General features: G+C 41.2%; 2 protein-coding genes across 4 annotated transcripts; both read left to right on the plus strand.

The window, feature by feature from the left end:
- Positions 1–555: 555 nt before the first annotated feature.
- Positions 556–4,343, plus strand: si:ch211-199f5.1 (protocadherin-8). Of its 2 annotated transcripts, none has more exons than XM_063010456.1 (3): positions 556–2,988; positions 3,169–3,373; positions 3,618–4,343. In XM_063010456.1, exons 1-3 carry the CDS (start codon positions 577–579, stop codon positions 3,947–3,949), a joined length of 2,949 nt encoding a protein of 982 aa, XP_062866526.1. In that variant the 5' UTR covers positions 556–576; the 3' UTR covers positions 3,950–4,343. The 2 variants fall into 2 exon arrangements, with proteins under 2 accessions (XP_062866526.1, XP_062866527.1); XM_063010457.1 differs by having other exon boundaries at positions 556–2,749; positions 3,167–3,373.
- A 2,579-nt stretch (positions 4,344–6,922) lies between these two features.
- Positions 6,923–17,643, plus strand: cnmd (chondromodulin). Of its 2 annotated transcripts, none has more exons than XM_063010550.1 (7): positions 6,923–6,994; positions 7,349–7,489; positions 10,227–10,367; positions 11,150–11,263; positions 13,347–13,500; positions 15,237–15,335; positions 16,945–17,643. In XM_063010550.1, the coding sequence occupies exons 1-7, from the start codon at positions 6,923–6,925 to the stop codon at positions 17,160–17,162; spliced, it is 939 nt and encodes a 312-aa protein (XP_062866620.1). In that variant the 3' UTR covers positions 17,163–17,643. The 2 variants fall into 2 exon arrangements, with proteins under 2 accessions (XP_062866620.1, XP_062866619.1); XM_063010549.1 differs by having other exon boundaries at positions 15,237–15,331; positions 16,938–17,643.
- The last annotated feature ends 238 nt before the right edge of the window (positions 17,644–17,881 follow it).

The following is a 17,881-nucleotide window of genomic DNA, read 5'->3' on the forward strand; positions in this document are numbered from 1 at the left end:
ACCCCCACAGGACCAGCACAGAGCAGGTATTATTTAGGTGGTGGATCATTCTCAGCACTGCAGTGACACTGACATGGTGGTGGTGTGTTAGTGTGTGTTGTGCTGGTATGAGTGGATCAGACACAGCAATGCTGATGTATTTAATTGTACTACTAAATGGGAGGAATGGTAAATCGATTCTACTTCCAAAGAGTCCATACACATCTATTATACATTATTTGCCCCATTTGTATTTATAAAGCATACTAAGCACGTTGGTGCCAATTTATTACCTTGTAGGAATCTCTAAACAGGCTTAGGTGTCTTTTAAAAGCCCCTTTTCTCTGTTAAAGACTGGGATTGGTCCTACTCGAGCTCATTTGCATGAGGGCGTCTATAAATGCGCCCGCCACTGCAGTTTCTCAGAGTTGCTAAAAAGCGGGCGCAGCGTCAAGGAGCAGAGAGAGAGATTTTTTCCTCTTGAGTTCGGAAAGCCAGATGTAACAAAGACAAGACAAAGAAAAATCCAACTTAATAGGTGTTTTATTCTTTTAATACATTTATTTCCACTGGAGTGGCACAGACAGATCAGTCATTATGGGAGGGAAGGCGGGCTGGTGGATGTTCGCGTTCACCTTGCTGGCATTTTCCCTGTTGCCAGCGCAAGCCGCGGGAAGGACCATGAAATACGAAACGTACGAAGAGGACTCACCGGGAACCGTGATCGGAAACCTGGCCAAGGACATGTCCCTAAATCCGTCTCTGGGCTCCAAGACTAATTTCAGAATGATGAAGCAGTTTAACGCGTCTCTTGTGCGTTTAAGAGAAAGCGATGGGCAGCTCACAGTGGGAGAGAGAATCGACCGAGAGAAAATTTGCAAACATACAAGTTTGTGCGTTATTGCTTTCGACGTGGTGAGTTTCTCCAAAGAGCAGTTCAAACTGATACACGTCGAAGTCGAGGTGAAGGACATTAATGACAACGCTCCTGCGTTTCCAAGAAAAGAGTCTTCACTGGAGATTTCTGAAAACACAGCGCCCGGGACCAGACTGCCCATAGATGTGGCTGTGGATGAAGACGTGGGCACAAACTACATTCAAAGCTACCAGATCTCAGTGAACAGCCACTTTACACTTGACGTGCTTAGCAGAGCTGATGGGGTTAAATATGCGGAGTTGGTGCTAATGAAGGAACTGGACAGAGAGACTCAGGCATCATATGCTCTCGAGCTGGTGGCGACGGACGGAGGCAATCCAGCCAGGTCTGGCACCACCAAAATCAACATCAAGGTGAAGGACTACAATGATAACAGTCCTGTTTTCGAGCGCAACCACTTCTCAGTGGAAATATCCGAGGACGCACCGGTGGGTTTTTTACTCCTGGACCTCAATGCTGTAGATCCGGATGAAGGACAAAACGGAGAGGTGGTGTACGGACTGGGCAACCAGGTGCCCTCGGAGATCAGGCAACTTTTTCGCGTTGACCGCAAAACCGGACGCGTCACGCTCGAGAGTCCGTTGGATTACGAGAGCAAGAGGACCTACGAGTTCAATGTCCAAGCGACTGATCTAGGTTTGAGCCCGACACCTCCAGGCGTCTGTAAGGTCGTGGTACAGGTGCAGGATGTGAACGACAACGCGCCTGAGATCACAATCACTCCCATGACGTCTATGGCGGCGGGGGTGGCACATGTGACCGAGGCGGCCGCCAAGGACACCTTCGTGGCTCTGATCAGCACTTCGGACAGAGACTCGGGCGCTAACGGACAGGTCCATTGCACACTATACGGACATGACCACTTCAGGTTACAGCAGGCTTACGAGGACAGCTACATGATTGTCACCACGACGTCTCTGGATAGGGAAAAAATCCCTGAGTACAACTTGACCGTGGTGGCTGAAGACCTGGGTTCACCTCCGTTCCGGACGATTACGCAGTACACAGTCAGACTCACTGATGAGAACGATAACGCACCTGCGTTCAGCAAAGTCGCATATGAAGTGGCGCTGGTGGAAAACAACGCGCCTGGAGCGTACATCACCACGGTTGTTGCGCGGGACTCAGATGCTGGGCAAAACAGCAAAGTAAGCTACAAGCTGGTCGAAACCTATGTCATGGGCTCGCCAGTTTCTACATTTGTTTCTCTCGATCCTGCCACAGGTTCTCTTTACGCTTTGCGCAGTTTTAATTACGAAGTTCTTAAACAACTCGAGCTGCGCGTCCATGCAAGTGATGCAGGCGCACCGCAAATGCACAGCACCGCCACGATCAACCTCAAAATAATCGATCAGAATGACAACACTCCAACCATCACACACCCACTGCTAAATAATGGCTCTGCTGACCTTGTCCTGCCCCAAAACGCACCAGTCGGCTACGTTGTAACGCAGATAAAAGCGCGGGACGCTGACGACGGCGTTAACGCAGAGCTGTCCTTTCAAATAACATCCGAAGCTGGCACGCTTTCGATCAACAAAGTGAATGGAGAGATCTACGTGAACAGGGAGGTTGCATACGAAGTGGACGACACGTTCAAAGTCACGGTGACGGTCAGTGACAACGGCAGACCATCCCTCACTTCTACAGCCACCATCCGATTCACTGTAGTCGCTGGAGCTACTAAATCTGACCGCAACCCATTCAGGACCGACGACGAACCTCATCATTGGGACCTGTCAGTCGTGATCATTGTGATTCTGGCTGGGAGCTGCACATTATTGCTCTTAGCCATTATTGTGATTGCGACCACCTGCAATAAACGCAAGCTGGACAAAAGGCGAGATGGATTCCGAGCCGAAAAGGTGGATGACCTGAACCTGGACGAAGAGAGGAACAACAGTGATCCACTGATTCCCATTCACAATGACAACGTCTATGAGGTGCAGCCCTATATAAATAAGCCTGGCTACACAGAATCTCTTCAGACTGGCAGCGAATGTTGCAGTTCCGAAGACGGAATCGAGTCTCCATTTGATTCCCAGAACAAAAGCCGAGGACCAAAACTGGACGTAAGTCACAGTGATTCAATTATATGTTCTTTGTATTGTAATAACCTTGCTTTGTAGACCAGATTGGACTGCTGCAGTCAAGCACAGACTCATTAATTTTCTGATAATGAAATAAATTGAACAGATATCAACCTGTATTAGCACTTTAAACTCACATTTCTGTTTTTTCTTTTCTCACAGGGCTATTTAACCCTGCCTGGCTATGGCACAGAAGGAGTGAGGCCAGTCACAATATGGAAAGGCAACTCCTATACAACCATTTCAGCCCGAGATCCTCAGTTTAGTGGGAAAGACAGTGGCAAAGGTGACAGCGATTTCAACGACAGTGACTCAGACATCAGTGATGGACTGAAAAAGGATGGACACCAAACCAGCGCTCAAGATGGTAAGATCAGTGATATGACACTTGCTTAGCTTACATTTCTCAGTCTAGTCTTTGAGAAGTTCCAGCCTGTCCATATTGTACTGCTTTAGGTCTTATTGCACCTGAGACTACCTGGCATATCGGTGTGCACAGCAGAGACTAATTTAAAATTCAGACTCAGATCTGGACTGGATTACAAATTAGATTTATGTAAACAAAGCCATTCAAGATAGACTAACAAGTCATTTCCCTCTTTTTATTCCAGCTTTGTGGGCATGTACGAGCGAGTGCAGGATCCTCGGCCATTCAGACCGCTGCTGGAGTCCAAACGCAACAAGGGCCAGCAGTAACTCCAGACAGCACCTGTCTACTTTCTCCAAGACAGGCTCACTTCCAAGAGACAGTCTTAAAAGAGAGAACTATTACCAGGCACTCATCCCAAAAACAGTGGGTTTGCAGAGTGTCTATGAAAGGGTGCTGAGCCAAGAATTTGTCTTGGTACCTCCGACTCAACCGAGCATAGTACCAGAAATCAGTGATGTGTCCATCCCGGTGTATTCCCCCACCATGTCACGCTGTTCCACAAATGAAGTCTGAGTGTCCAGACAGGTTCCTTCTATACAAAAAACTATTTATTGCAGTTATAACTGCCATACATGCAGAGGGAGGAAATATGTACAGGTCTAAATAATATCTGTGTATTTAAACATAATTTTAAATCAGTGTTGGTCTTCTATGACACTTTAAAGCAATCAGCTGCATTTGTTGCAGACATGTATATTATGCAAGTTTGTAAATACAGAGTCTATTTTTATATATTCATAATTAAAACAATTATTGGAGATGATACTTTATTTTAAAAGCATGTGTTATTTAAAAAGGTCCTAGTGGTGTACAGTCAAAAACCCTGACAAGCTGACAAATGTGCATTCACTGAAACTTCTGGATCGATTTATTTCACAGTGTTATTAAAATAAACATTGAAAATCGATTTTGTGTCTGTCTGAGACTCACTGAAATCACTGTCTTTGTGAGTAAAGTACTATAAGGGGACAGAGGATGGCGCTGTTTGCAGGCTTTAAGGGTAAGTTCACAGTGCTGTACTGGGCACAGGAGTTGAAATCATCCTTCCATTTACACACACAGTACATTGTTTCAATTATTCAGCAAAAAGTGGTAATACTAAATTACCAGTACACACGGGTTACGATGTTTAAATAGCCCCCAATGGACACAAACTAGCACTAAGATTTAATAAAACACCGTAAATTTTAATGAAACTCTGCCAAGGTTCATTAAACACCGGGAGTTTTAATTAATCAATTTAACACTGTAGGTGTTCATCCAGCACTGGACTTTCTGCTGTGTGGGTAATACATTTAATTAGTTCAAGCAGAATCCCTTATTCATGCAGTCAGGCATGTCTGAAAGCGACCAAGCGTAGGAGTGGACAGGCTGGTTTTCAGTAAATTACATTTTTATGCACCATATGGTTGAAAGTATGTGAATACTCCTGCTAATTATTGACTTTACTATTGTACTAGCCAACAGGCGTATAGAATTAATCACATATTCAGAATGAATCATATAAAATGACAGATGCTTCCAACTTCATGGCCCAAAGCAAGGTCCATAAAGACATGGTTTAAATTTGGTGAGAAGGAACTCCAGTGGCCGGAACATAGTCCTGACATCAACTCCACCGAACACTTTTGGAAAGTGCATGTCCTTCTTTGGCCTGGTAGATGCAACACGTATAATGTCATGTAGACCCACATTGTTAACTATGTTAAAGCGTCTAAGGTCCATTGCGATCCATTTCACACCAGCGTTTGTAATGTTCCCACAACATGTACAGTTCATAGACTCTTCATCCAAATTCCTCTGAAATAAAATTGTCTGAGCTCATTTAGCCTGTAACGCGTATCCATGTGCACAGACGCGTGCTTTATTATTGCATGACCTCACAAATGCTCTTTATACTAAATGGGCACAAATCTCCACACACACTACAAAATCTTGTCAGTGGGTAATGCCAATGGTTTTGGAATGGGATGTGAAACTCATGGTCAGGTGTTAAAATAGTTTTGGTTACATAAAACATAATAGAATTATCCATTTCACAGTACGTAAAAACTTTGCCACGGTCAGGGTCGCTGTGGGTCCATGGTCACACAAGAACACTAAAAAGAACAAGGCAGGAATACATGCTGGACAGGGTTCCATTATACTGCAAGGCAATACTCAACACTCACCTTTATCTCATTAACTCCATCACTTACACCTGGGCAAGGTTTAGAGCAGTAAGTTCACCTTCTGCATATTTTTTAAGAGACAAACCAGGAGGAAACCCATGGATACAAGAATGTAAAAAACTTCTCCAGCTTCTCTGTTTAACCTTTGTGGCACCCTGCTTTATCTCCGAAACCATGATACTGGGCTTGCTTCAGTCTGGTTTTCCACTGGCATGGCAGAGGAAACAAGATTTTGCAACTGGGTTCTACTGAACTTGTTACAGTTTAGATAATCCAGTGATATCTAATATTTTCCCTCCAATCTACTATAAGTCCAAAAACTTGTGTGCGAAAACAACTGTGATGATATTAATAAAGGACCACGATTCACTTGAAGCCAAACCAAATTATTATTATTTAAGAATAATCCTTAAAAATAGTCAAATCTATTTTTAGATTTATTTTTATTTTTATGTAGCATAAACCCAACTCGAGAAATTATGACAAGTGAGAATTTGAAACTGTAATCTTTTTGTTAAAGACTTAGATTAATTATAATTTACTTATTAGTATATTTGATATTAATGGCTATTTTATTTGATACTGGACTATTACAGTTGTACTTAATTTATTTAGTTTTGTTTTTACATTACTTGTTACATGCAATATACAACTTTTTTGTGCATAAGTCATTTGTCTAAGTTTCTTTACAGTTTTATTTAGACTTACGTTTTAATAAACACAAGACAACAAACTAAACTACTTCTTATAATTTCAGTAAGATTCCAAGATTTTACACAGCTTTTCATAGCTTTTCATAGCTTTTGCTTTGAGTTTGTGTATGTGTAGCCTATTTTTGAAATCTCACATACCCATGAGCCGGCCCTAGAACTACCCATTCTGATGTCACATTTTTCTTTCAGCATTTACAGTGACCTGGAAAACAACACTGCCAACCAGCTCAGTTCTCGTCTAACTTACAAATTTGGGCTTAAAGCTGTGAATCATTCGATGCATTCTCAGATGTAGCTCAATGGCCAATTGTCAATTGTGGCCATTAACGCATGTATAAATGGTTTACCCTACGTGTTTAATTTCTAGGTGATGATACCAGAAAGAGTTTCCTCCAACACTGAGGACTGTCATCTGTCTCAAAACTAAAGAAAAAACAACAAACGTATTTACACTGCTCTGAAAGTATTTCCAGAACGCATTCCCATGCACCCACAGGCCCCTGGTAATAAGACACGCCTACGTCATGACCCCCGTACCCAACATTTTTCTCTTCTCTCTAAAAACGAACAAGTGCACACTGAGACAGAAGTCCACATCAGCCATGGAGGAGACCTCAGAGAAAATCCCAATCGCCCTGGCCGGGCCGGAGGATGTGCAGCAATACATGCCGCCTGTAAGTATCATATACGCGCAGAAATGTTTGAACCCTATAAAACTATATAGCTATCTAGAGATCTTATTTATCATGGGCATACTACTTAATCTCATTACTGTTGCATTAACTGTCTAATAAAGTGCAGTTTTGATGTATATGCAAATCCAGATCTGTGTTGCAACCTTTTTATTACTGTGCCAAGACCAGTGTGTTTCAGTGACATGATCTCTTTGCATTTACGCACTGGGTTTATCAGGCAGATCCAGTCGATCCTCGGGATCATACCAGTGATCCAAATCCATCGGCATCCCATAACGTAACGTTGTTATTATTTATTTAGATGACTGAAATGAACTTTGTTTATGATTGCAGGCGTACACCACTGTGGCCGTGAAGCCCTCTGGCTCCGTGCGCGCTCTCAAGATCGCAGTGGGCGCGCTGAGCATCGGGGCCGCGCTTCTGCTGCTCGGAGCTTTTGGGGTTTTTTACTTTTGGAACAGCAACAGCAATCATGTAAGATACTCGCTCCTCACTCCTTTTTGTTATGTTCTGGCTCAGCACGTTTGATCTGTTTTTATTAAACTGACATGCAAGTGCAATGCTCTGTGCTCATGGATGGAATTGAGGAAGGTGATGGTCTCGCTGAAGCGCAAGGTCCGAGAGGTGGAGGCTATTTAGGGTTTTCATGATGTAGGATGGATCATCTTAGAAATGCAAGGTCGTGTTTGTTTTCTAAATAGGTTGTATAAATAAGTCAATGTCACATTTAATATAAAAAAAATGAATAAAGGTTTCTAAGAGGGTTCGATAGACACAGACAAACCATGTTTGGTTCCTTAAAGAATAATTTCATTGAAGACACTTTGCAAAAATGGATCATTTCTCATTCGACTATAAATATTCATAACGATGCTTTTAAAGTGTAAAATAACTGATTCAACATAGCACCAATAAAAATATTACAGTAAATGAATTGAAGGGCCCATTATGGTTCTACAATTGCACTGGTGTGAAGAACCCTGTGTTGACACCTACAAGTCTGAATATTAATACTGGATACAGAAAGCTGACTATTTTTCAGTTCATAAATTGCATAAACTCCTGTTAAATTGACTTTTAAATACTCTCAAATGTACACAGCTCAAGCGTCTCTGGTAACAGTGGTCAGTGTCTGTGAAAAGTTTGGCAAACTCCTCCCACATTGGCTTGGGTTACCTTTCAGTATTCAGGTATGTCATGAAGAAGGTGAACTGACCGCTCTGAACTGCTTCTAGGTTTAAGTGACGAACTGAATAGATCATTGTGTGCTGTCATGTGCCCTATCCAGTGTGTTTCCGTCTTGTGCCCAGTGTTTTTGGGCGATCTGGATAAAGTGGTTACTGATAATGGAAGAATAAGTTTGTTGACACCATGATACTAGCATTAGTGAACACCTCAGAACCACAGATGATAAATGTAATGTGAAAATGTTACTTTTTTACAGTTAACTTTGGCCAGTGTTTTGAGGTGTTGCTAAACCCACAGAGGCCCTGATCAAGACAAAGCAGTTAATAAAGATGAATGAATCATGTCAGTGTTTAATGAACATCTATGATGGTTAATAAACTCATTCAAAGCTAAATAAACTCTTTATAGGATTAATTAATTCTTCCGGTTTCAATGAACTCACAGCGTGAACAGATGATGAGGTTATTTATAGATTACTGCCATGCCACTCTGTAACATTGTGAGCAGATGAGTTTCATTGGCAGCAGAATTTATCTTTGAACAACCATCTGTAATTTGTGTGATACATCATATGGCTTGAGTGAAAGGGCCCCTTCATGTAACCACCTACGCCTGGTGCAATAACAAACAGCCCAACCTGAAAAGGGTATAGGGGCCGGGCATGAGCAGTAATAGTAGAGCTTACTAAGTATGGTCAGGAAAGTTAATCCAAGCGTTTACAGGGGTACACATTAAAATCGTGAAAGCTTAGTAGAGTTCCACAGTTTTTATACACACTTGTATGAAACACATGTCATATAAGTCTTTGGATTTCTTGAGTCCATATACAGATGGAAAAAAAACATTAATTTAAAAAATACAATAAAAAGTACATGGAACAGTGGTCTCTTTCTAAGATTGGAAATCACACTTACCTTAAGCTAAGTATGTTAGTCAAGATGTTTAGATGTACTCCAAGCTCCACCAAAACAGTTCTGTCATGAATTAAAAGCTCCTGAAACACAGGTAATACTGTTCTCAGACCAGTGAGCATAACATTGCCATTGGCATAGAGGGTGCTGTACAGGAACAAAAACTCTCTTAATGTTTTGTATTGTTTGTTGAGCTCAAGTCATCAGGAGTAAATGTTAGTCAAGCTTTAAGCTTTAAGGTACTGGGGGTCCAATGTCTGCCAAAAATCATTATTTACACCATTACACCACCTGCAGCCAAGAGACAGCCAATGTCTACATGTCTAAACAAAGTTTAATTTACTGTTGCTTTTCTGTTAGTTTAAACAAGTCTGACCATTTTCCTCCCAACTTTATATCAACAAGGTGTTTCTGTCTGCAAAACTGATGCTTGTTGGATGTTTTTTTTCTACACCATTCTACTGAGTACACTTACCTGTCCCTGTACGTACATTATTGGCTGTTTTGTATGCTACCACTATTACATACCTTAAGGAAACACCCTTGACAGGCCACAGCACCTTTTTTGCTGTTACACCATTACAATCTGGATTCACCTCTACTACCCCACAGGAGCAGTAGTAAGTTCAAGTCTTGATGTTGGATATAGCAGATTACAAGTTCTCCTGGCAACCATTAGGATGTGTGGCTTCCTCATGTTCAAATCTCAGAGGTGCCACAGCCAGCTAGGCATCTTCACAGATGGATTGCAATTAACTGGCATCCTGTTTAGGGTGTGTTCATGCTTTGGAACCAGAAACACAACAACCAGGATAAAGAAAAACAAAATATAAATGAAGCTAAATTAAATGACTTTTTCACATGGGTGACATAGGTTTTAAATAAATCTTTATCTTCAACAAATATAATGATCATTTAAAAACTGGACTTTGTGTTTACTTAGGCTATATAAAATATAAGAAACTGGGTGAGGGGCAAACACTTTTTGACAGCACTGTACTCGTATCCAAATAGTGTATGTAATATAGAAAAATGCCCATCCTACAGTGTGAAGTTTTACATTACATTAATGATACTCCATTTTCTGGCTTCGTTCTGTTCTCCATCTACAGGTGTACAATGTCCATTACAGCATGAGCATCAACGGCAAAGTGGAAGAAGGCTCCATGGAGATCGACTCACTAAACAACTTAGAAAGGTTCACAACAGGGGGCAAAAATGATGAAGCCGTTGAAGTTCATGATTTTGAAATTGTAAGCTTCATTTTTTTCCAATACACACTTGATATTTTCATCCAAACTACTAATACATTGTTTGTAGTGCTTATGAGATTATAACTACACTGCATAATTGTGCTTTTATGTTATAAAAAGTCCATGTGAGTTGAATAATGTTTATGCAGACCTCTTCATTAAGCTGTTATGTGTTATATATGCAAAACATGGTAATGAAGAAGCAACATGGTGTCACTACTCCAAATTTGTAAAAGTACACTTGTGAAAAATCCCACTAAAATGCCACTGCACTCTTATTTCATAATTACAATATTCTGTATGACTTTTGGTTTGTGTTATCTGTTTATATAGAAAGACAATACTTTGGTTTGTTGTTAAACAAAATGATAGTGATGAATGGTAGTCTTGTGGGGGTCCTGACCATTGAAGAACAGGGTGAAAGCAGGCTAAAACGTATGTAGAGAAACATATGGACTACAGTCAGTAATTGTGGAACTACAAAGTGCTTCTATATGGTAAGTGGAGCTGATAAAATGGACAGTGAGTGTAGAAACAAGGAGGTGGTTTTAATGTTATGTCAAATGATGCTTTAGTTCAGGTCACTTTGAAGTTAAGGCAGTGAGCATGTTTCACCAGTTCTAGCTTCCCTCATTCATACTTCATTTAAATGTAATACAACAAAAACCTTTCACCCATTATAAATACTTGATGTATTTGGTATGAGATGAGATGAAAGATGGTATTCGGTTGTGTTACGTCTAATCAGTTACAGTTACCTGAGCAGTGTGTGTTACATTCAGGGAATTACTGGAATCCGCTTCGCTGGAGGAGAGAAATGCTACATCAAGACTCAGACCAAAGGTCAACTTCCAGACGTCGACTTTTTAAACAAGGAGTCTCTGACATTCGAGTTGGTAAGTTTGAGCTGCAGATATTTTTTTTTTACCCACAAATGCAAGTTTTTCTGTAGATTCTGTAAGTAAAGATTTACTGATCTGAATGAAATTTAAACAACAAAATAAAACATTTAGTGGCTATTGTTGTTATAAATGCATCACCACTGTGGGTTTAAATTGCCAGAGCTGTGTTTGAAAGCAGGACTATAAGGATAAATTGCAATTCCAGTTCTTTTCAGTAACGGCACAGCTGAAATGAGCATCGCATTACTTACATTTCTATTCGTATTTACAGCATTTGAAAGACGTTCTAATTTCGAGCAACATACAGAAGTGCTTTGTTTTCCCTCAGTAAACATTTCAAAGTGCCAAATACACACCAGTTAAAAAAAAACAAACCTACTGACACCCGGTTTGAGCATTCGAGGTATGAAAAACAAAAGTTTCCTCTTTTTTAACATCTGTAGGTACAAAGTTAGCTTTTATTTATTGAAGTACTTAGTGAAGAGGTGGGTCTTCAGTCATCGTTTGAACACAGCAAGTCTCAGCAGTTTAAACTAGAGGAGCTTTATTCTACCACCTAGGTGGTAGTATGCGGATAATTTTAGATCCTCCTTGAATTTTGAAGGGTGGGTCAAAATAAATCAGAGGTCTATTGCACTAGCCCGGCATTGCTGAGATCTTAAACTCATGTTTGAATCTCAGTTGTGCTATCAACCTGGCTGGACATTCAACAGGCACATTTGGCCATACCAGAGGGATAGAGGTTGATGAGGTTCCTCATTGCTGATGCACTTGTGGCCTTTTGGCTGGTCGAGGTGCCTAAACAAGAGACAAATGATTTACAGCCAGCAGTGCTCGACTCCCCATATGAGATATGTTCCTCAGCGAGACTTTGCCTCTGGTCAAAACAAATAGTTTAGGAGGAAAAAATGTCATAGAGGGCCCATGATAGTCATTGGGAGCAAAAGAGGAAATGCACAAATAAATAAATAAGACAGACCTGTGGATTGGATGGTACATGGTACATAACAGGGTTTAATACATGCTTGTTTTCATGTAGGTGAGACATTTTTGGCTTTGTAGGCAAGCGTTGTTGTCTTAATTGAATTTGGAACAGGATGCCTGTAGATAAAGCTCAGAGGTGAGGTGATGTAGCAAAGCTTTGGGAGTTGAAAAAACAGGCATGCTTAGATTAGACTTGAACATACATGAAATGCATGAAACTATTAGACTTGATTATTATTGGAATTGACTTAACACATTTGTGTGTCCTCTAGTGTGTTTTTCTGGGTGAAAAAGGCATGAAAAAATGATGTTATTGAGTGTGTGCACAGCCACACACTTTTGGCACAAAGCAGCAGAGGACTAGCACTTAGTGATTCTGCCTGAAGCGCTTCCATCCAGTTTTTCAAACACGAATGAAGTCCACAGCTCGGGAGACCCTTACAAAAGCAGCTCGTGGCTCTGTTTTTCGGGCGTGCTGCCAAGACTGGGCTCCAAATTAGAGCGCCGGTGCCCTCTCACCTCACAGCTGCAGCATTCATTTTGCATTGTGCATTTAAAGATGACACTCTTTAAACAACCGTGACTGTTAAGTTGCTTCATTCTTTTTGGAACATGCATTCATTTTTTAATGATTTAATGCAAATGTCCATTTGAATATTCATGACGCGTATGTCTTCTACAACGTGCTTGCTGGGCTGCACTGATAAGGGTGGTCCTGTCAGAAGCGATGCTTTGCAGCATCTTAAAGCTTTATGTGTATGGCTGGGAGGAAAAGTATGAAATGGATGGGAGACGCTTATTGAAATAAATGAGAGATGGTGAGTAATTCCACGCCGGCTTTACGGTTGCGGTTGGCATATAAATTTGGTATTTGGAAAGGACTAGAAAAGAAAGCACCGAGGCAATGGCCCAACCTAAACCAGAACAAATCAGAGCTAACTTTTTCAGCTGGGAGTAAACAATGCATTTTCCTTCCTTTTGTAAATCTCTTAAATCTCTTCCATACAGTCTGTTTATTGGATGATAGATGGCAAAGCATCTCGGATAACAAAGAAAGGTAAAACCGATTGCCTGTTTATTTGGATTCCTACAGGATGATGAGATCATGCCTGCCAAGTTTGAGGAGGAGTCTCTAATATGGGTCGCAGCCGATCAGCCTCTCAAGGACAGCAGCTTCCTCAGTGCCAAAATCCAGGACCTCTGCGAAGATCTGCCAATCTTCTGGCTGCGTCCCACCTACTCTAATGGTAGCACTAGCTCTTCTTGCTCTCCTGCTGTTTTCTACTGTTCAGTAAAGGGCATCAACATGAGGCAGTCACACGTTTTTCTCAAAGTCACCACTAGGTCAAGAATCGCAGGACCAAATGACATTAAACTCGATGCCCTTTTGCTGAAGAGCATCTATTTAGCACAAATAAAGATTAAATAATGCTGTAGGCAACAAGTCCTTGACAAGTGGTGGCATGAATGATGGAGCAGCATTAAAAAAAGACAACCTAAATAATTATTTGTGGTCAATTTGCCCAAAGAAATAGTTTGACAGAACTTAAAAATAAATAATAGTAAATATTATAATGGAAAATCTGATCTTAAATACTGAAATCCCACTCATGTACAGGAGTTAGGTAGCCAGTCATAGTGCAATCAGAGTATGACAGAAGGACATGGCCACATAAATCATGTTAACCTAAACTAAAAGACCAAAAGTATCTGGACACCCCTCCTAATTATTCTGCTCAGGCTTTTTAGCCTTGCTCATTTCTATCAGGTGTATACGATAATCAAACTATAAACCTTTTACTCTTACTTTGCCACTGTCCTAACTTTTTTTGAGTGTGTTGCTTGCATCAAATGCAAAATTTATTTATAATTACAAAATACAATCAAGTCGGTCAGCTAAGACTTAAAACGTGAATAATTTGTACTTTTGTCAGTTAAATTTACATTTACGTTTTCAGCATTTAGCAGACGCTTTTTTCCAAAGCGACTTACAGTATATAGTCTAAGCAATTGAGAGCTAAAGGCCTTGCTCAAGGGCCCAACCTTGGAACCCGGCAGAGACGAGGCCTGAGCCCGCAACCGTTTGACTACTAGTCCAGTACCTTAACCACTAGGATGTAAATAAAGATTGAAAAAAATCAATAAATCACAAGGGCGTAAAATTATGCTAGCCCATTACCTCTGGGATCCAGGAGTCAGTCATGTGTAAATATAGACATGACTGGCTATATCTGAGTAGGGAATAACCGAGGCCACATGTTTCGGAGTAGACAGAACCCACCATGACCCTGACCAGGATAAAGTAATAGTAAATATGAAAAAAAACAACTTGAAAAAATGTAAAACAATCACACATTCTTTTAAAACTGATTTCTTTTTAGTGCGTTTTACAAAATGTCCCAACTTTTTTTGAAAAAACACTCACTCACTCACTCGGTGCTGGAGCCTATCCCAGCTTTTCAATGGGCGCAAAGCACACAGTAACACCCTGGACAAAGCGACAGTCCATCGCAGAGCAGACACACCCACCCATTCACCTATAGGGCAATTCAGTGTCTCCAATTAAACTGACTGCATGTTTTTGGACTGTGGGAGGAAACCGGAGCTCCCGGAGGAAACCCATGCAGACACGGGAGAACATGCAAACTCTGCACAAAAAGGAACCGGACGGCCCCGCCTGAGGATCGAACCCAGGACCCAGGATCAAACAATTTGTTCAGCATGTATAGTTCAGTATATACTGTATATTTTATATTATATAGTAACATTTCTGTTCTTCCTTAATGAATAAATGTATTGCAGAATATTAAATTTTTTATTACATCTTAGATTTAGAGCATCAGATAATCATGCCAGGCTTAATAATACAGAACATGGATTACACAGTAGCTGTCAGTCTCATAAGTGACCTCATGGTACTCAAGAACATATTTAAAAATATATGAGATGAAACATGATTGCTGTTTTCGTCTGTCCACTCTAGGGAAGCAGGATGAACGATCAGGTCAAAGAACCAGACGACAGACTGGGGAAAACGATGAAGGAAAGCCTTCCTTCAACCCAGCTAACCCCTACCATGTAAGTTTAATTGGGCTAGAAACGTTAGATCCAGCTCTAACTTAACAGAACAAGCAGGATGAGCGGGCGAGAGGGAGAGCGAGAGAGACGTACAACTGAATTAGCATGCAGAAATCACAGAGGATTTCAAGAAGCGCTGCAGCATGATTGACAGTTTTAATGTGGCGGTGGCTGTTCTGCCTGCAGCCATATTTAACATGGCAGTAATTTCAATAAAATGTGAAAATTCGTTTGGCAAAACTGTCCGTCCCGATTGTACTCACTCTGACTCCGCGGGCTAGATAGCGACATGGCGATACATCAGAAGTGTCAATCCACAGCTCACCAGTCGATATTCGTCTACATCAAATTTCTTTTTGAACACTTTTGGCCCACGGTCTGTGTTCTTTTCTTTTTGTTAGGAGAGTAAAGAAAGTTTTCTTTTAAAAAAGGCAGAATGTTTCTGGGGCGGCACGGTGGCTCGATGGGTAGCACTGCAAGAAGGTCCTGGGTTCCATCCCCAGACGGGTTGGTCCGGGTCCTTTCTGTGCAGAGTTTGCATGTTCTCCCTGAGTCTGCGTGGGTTTCCTTCGGGAGCTTCGGTTTCCTCTCACAGTCCAACACATGCAGTAAGGTTAATTGGAGACACTGAATTGCCCTATAGGAGAATGGGTGTGTGTGTGTATGTGTGTGTGTGTCTGCCCTGCAATGGACTGGCGCCCCATCCAGGTTGTTACTGTGTGCCTTGCACCCATTGAAAAGCTGGGATAGGCTCCAGCACCTAACTGGATAAGCGGTTAAGACAGCGAGTGAGTGAGAGAGTGAGAGAGAATTAATCTGTTGGCTTGATTATTTGAGGCTCAGGTTTGTGTTTTCTGTGTTCTAAATTATTCCAATAAAAATTAACACCATTTATCAGACGCTTTTATCCGGAGAGATTTAAAATTGTGCCGGAATACAATACAAGCAATGGGGGGTTAAAGGCCTTACTCAGGGGCTCAACAGTGGCAACCCGGTGGTGGAGAGGCTTGAACCAGCGACCTTCTAATCACTGGTCCATTACCTTAACCACTGTCAAAACACTCATGTCAATTCACGTAACTAGACACCCCTATTGTCAAAATAGTGGACAGCCTGCACAGACGTGACAGATGTTGGGGTCACTGGAGGAGGCCAGCTAATCTCACAGGCCTTTTTTCTATTGAGACTTAATCCCTCGTCTCTAACGTCTTCTGAGTCGTTTAGAAATCACTCTTTATTTTAGCATAGCCAAAACTATTATAGTATTCAGCATCCCTGAGCCTCATGCTCAGTGTTTCATAGTGGAACTGGACCTGCTGGGAACCTGACCAGGATAAAGCAGTTAATGTAAATGAAATGAACATCTTCTATTATTTTTCTTTCTATTCTTTGTTTCTTTTCCTTCTATCTTCTTCTCCTTCATCCCATCTCATATAAAATTGTTATAATCCTAAACTCTAAACTTCAAAAACGGTTAAGCAATTGTTACAGTATCCTGTATGTTATACTAGCACGTGTTATTGATTTAGAGCTACTGTGTGAAAAACTCTTTCTGTTTTTGATGCCTGATGTATTAATGGTGTGTGCTCTCTCTTTACCCCGATAGCAACGAGCCGAGGGTGAAGAGGGCACCATGTCTTTTGATCCCATGCTGGACCACACCGGCGTGTGCTGCTCTGAATGCCGCCGGAGCTACACACACTGCATGCGTGTCTGTGAGCCTCTGGGTGGTTATGAACCATACCCGTACCACTACAGAGGTTGTAGGCAGGTGTGCCGCCTCATCATGCCGTGCAGCTGGTGGGTGGCGCGCATCATGGGCCTCGTCTGAGAGCTGGAGAGTCTTTACAGAAAATAAAAATTGCCTCCATCACAATCACGATGTGTGTGAGAGACTTAGGACTTTAAATCACAGAAGCTTTTCTATTTTAAGGTTTTAATCATTGTTGGTGTTAATAATAATGAACGTAACTGTTAATATTACACAAAAATAATAATCTGATCAGCCTTAAAATGTAACAGCGTATATTAAAGATCTTTAATGTTTCCATAAACTGAACAGGAAGCAGGTTTTATAAAGAACAGCATGATTTTTTCTTTTTTTGATGTAAATACATGTAATAATTTGCTCGTCTTCAGCGTGCAAGCCTTTGAACGGCACAAATTATGAACGCCTGGATGATATATTAAAGACAGACATGCCGGCTTTAAACCATTTCCCTCGGCTATTGCTTTTGATGCAATATAAAAGCTATCTGCCCACGTTTGAAGTTGATTTTAAAAGCACCTTTTAAACATAAAACCAAAGTTTAATAAAGATCTTTTTCTACAGTCGAGGCTTCATCATTTTGTTACTTCTCCTGTGTTTTTATCAGTCGTTGCTTTTAATGCTGCAGACCAGAAATGTTCAAATGACACGAGGTTAAGAAACAAGGCAGAAGCTTTTTACAGCTTACTGCTTTCATGGTGTAAAATCTTACCCATAATGCAAATGGCTGCGTTCCCTTTGATGTCTGGTAGAGAAGCTTTAAGCAAAGAAATGAAGACATT

The sequence above is a fragment of the Trichomycterus rosablanca genome, chromosome 15 (genome assembly GCF_030014385.1).
Source record: "Trichomycterus rosablanca isolate fTriRos1 chromosome 15, fTriRos1.hap1, whole genome shotgun sequence".
Classification (NCBI taxonomy): domain Eukaryota; kingdom Metazoa; phylum Chordata; class Actinopteri; order Siluriformes; family Trichomycteridae; genus Trichomycterus; species Trichomycterus rosablanca.